Consider the following 1,356-nt stretch of genomic DNA (forward strand, 5'->3'; position numbering starts at 1 on the left):
TGTGTCCTCCGCGCAGACGCTGCCCGCCCTCCCGCCCTCCCCCGAGCCAGTGCCTTCCAGTGTCCACGGGGGTGGTCAAGACAGCAGCGTGGGGGCGGGGAGCCGGGCAGGGGCTCTGTGGCCGGCGCCGGTGCCCAGGGCCACGGGAGGTGGGCCTGTTGGGGCCACTGGACCCGACGGGGGGGGTGCCGGGATCCGATGGGCCTTAGGGCCTTTCGTCACGAAGGTCTCAATCTGCATTTCCGCAGAAGGCGGCTGGATGTGGGGCCCTCGCGCCTCCGCTGCGGCTGGGCTGCGGGGTGCGGCTGCGGGGTGCGCTCCCAGTGCTTCAAGGCTCCCTGCCCGCCCCGTGCGCAGAGGCCAGCCAGGCGCAGGGCGGCACCGAGCCCCAGCAGGCTTAGCCAGAGCGCCCTGAGGGGGGCACGGGGCAGTTTTACAGGTGTAGGAGTCTGAGCGACAACCGCCTGCTGCCTCCGCCCGCACGCTGAGGGCCCCCGCGGCGCCCCTTCTGCACCTCTGGGGGCCCCTGGTTGGTCTGCAGGGTGCGCGGCGGGTCTCTGCATTCACCGCACCCAAGTGTCTGTCCTCCTCGGGAGGCGGAGTCTCCCCACGCGCTGCCCCGCCCCGTCCTCCTCCGCCCGGGCCGCCCACTGCGCAGTCCAGTTTTCAGGGCGCCCCTGCCCCCGCCCGCCGCCCCTCCATTTCCTTTCATTCTGCTCCTCCTCAGGGCCCGCGAGGCCGCCCAGACCCTCCTGGGGCCCTAGCAGGAGACTGTCCATCCTCCTGCCCGGTGCCCCCTTGGGCTCTTCCAGGTGTCTGCACTGGAGCGTGGCCTTGAGGGCGGTCTCGCGGGGTACACCCGCCCCGGGCGCGACCCGCCTCCCTCCGCCTCCCACCCCTGCCCTGGCCCCAGGGCCGGCGCTGCCCCGCGGCGCTGGCCTGATGTGGCCCTTTGCGGTCCGTCCTGAGCTGCGCCACAGATGCAGGCACAGAGCACTTTGTCCCTCACGGTCACTGAGAAGCCGCTGACTCAGGGGTCAGCTCGGCTTCAGTGGCCCCCAGGCGAAGGGGCCAGGGCAGAGCCGCCTGCTGACAGCAACCGGGCTCGGGGGACTCCTCCCGCGTCCACCCGCTCCACCCACGTGGCCGGGCCTTCAGTGCACCTTCTGCAGCGGCCAGGGGCTTGTCGGGGGCAGTGCCCGGTCACCCCAGGTGGTGAGGGAGGCCCCGCTCTGCCCGGGGCCGCCAGCAGTTGGCCGCGACTCTCGGCCGGCCCTCGGCCCTGTCGTCCCAGGGGCCCGGGTCCGGGCTCCTCCCCTCACTCCACCGTGGGCTCTCTCCTGCTGGGGCCCCCGA

At 73.3% G+C, this 1,356-nt stretch overlaps 1 protein-coding gene across 1 annotated transcript in view; it reads right to left on the minus strand.

Moving 5' to 3' along the window:
* The window catches only part of KCNQ2 (potassium channel, voltage gated KQT-like subfamily Q, member 2), a 29,425-nt gene that overhangs the window by 13,123 nt on the left and 14,946 nt on the right, over nt 1-1,356 (minus strand). Inside the window, exon 8 of the mRNA XM_012728164.1 lies at nt 169-411. Within this exon, the coding sequence (XP_012583618.1) occupies nt 169-411 (243 nt within the window). The remainder of the gene's footprint in view (nt 1-168; nt 412-1,356) is intronic.

This window comes from Condylura cristata, unplaced genomic scaffold, assembly GCF_000260355.1.
Source record: "Condylura cristata isolate star-nosed mole 26May11 unplaced genomic scaffold, ConCri1.0 scaffold00022, whole genome shotgun sequence".
NCBI lineage: Eukaryota > Metazoa > Chordata > Mammalia > Eulipotyphla > Talpidae > Condylura > Condylura cristata.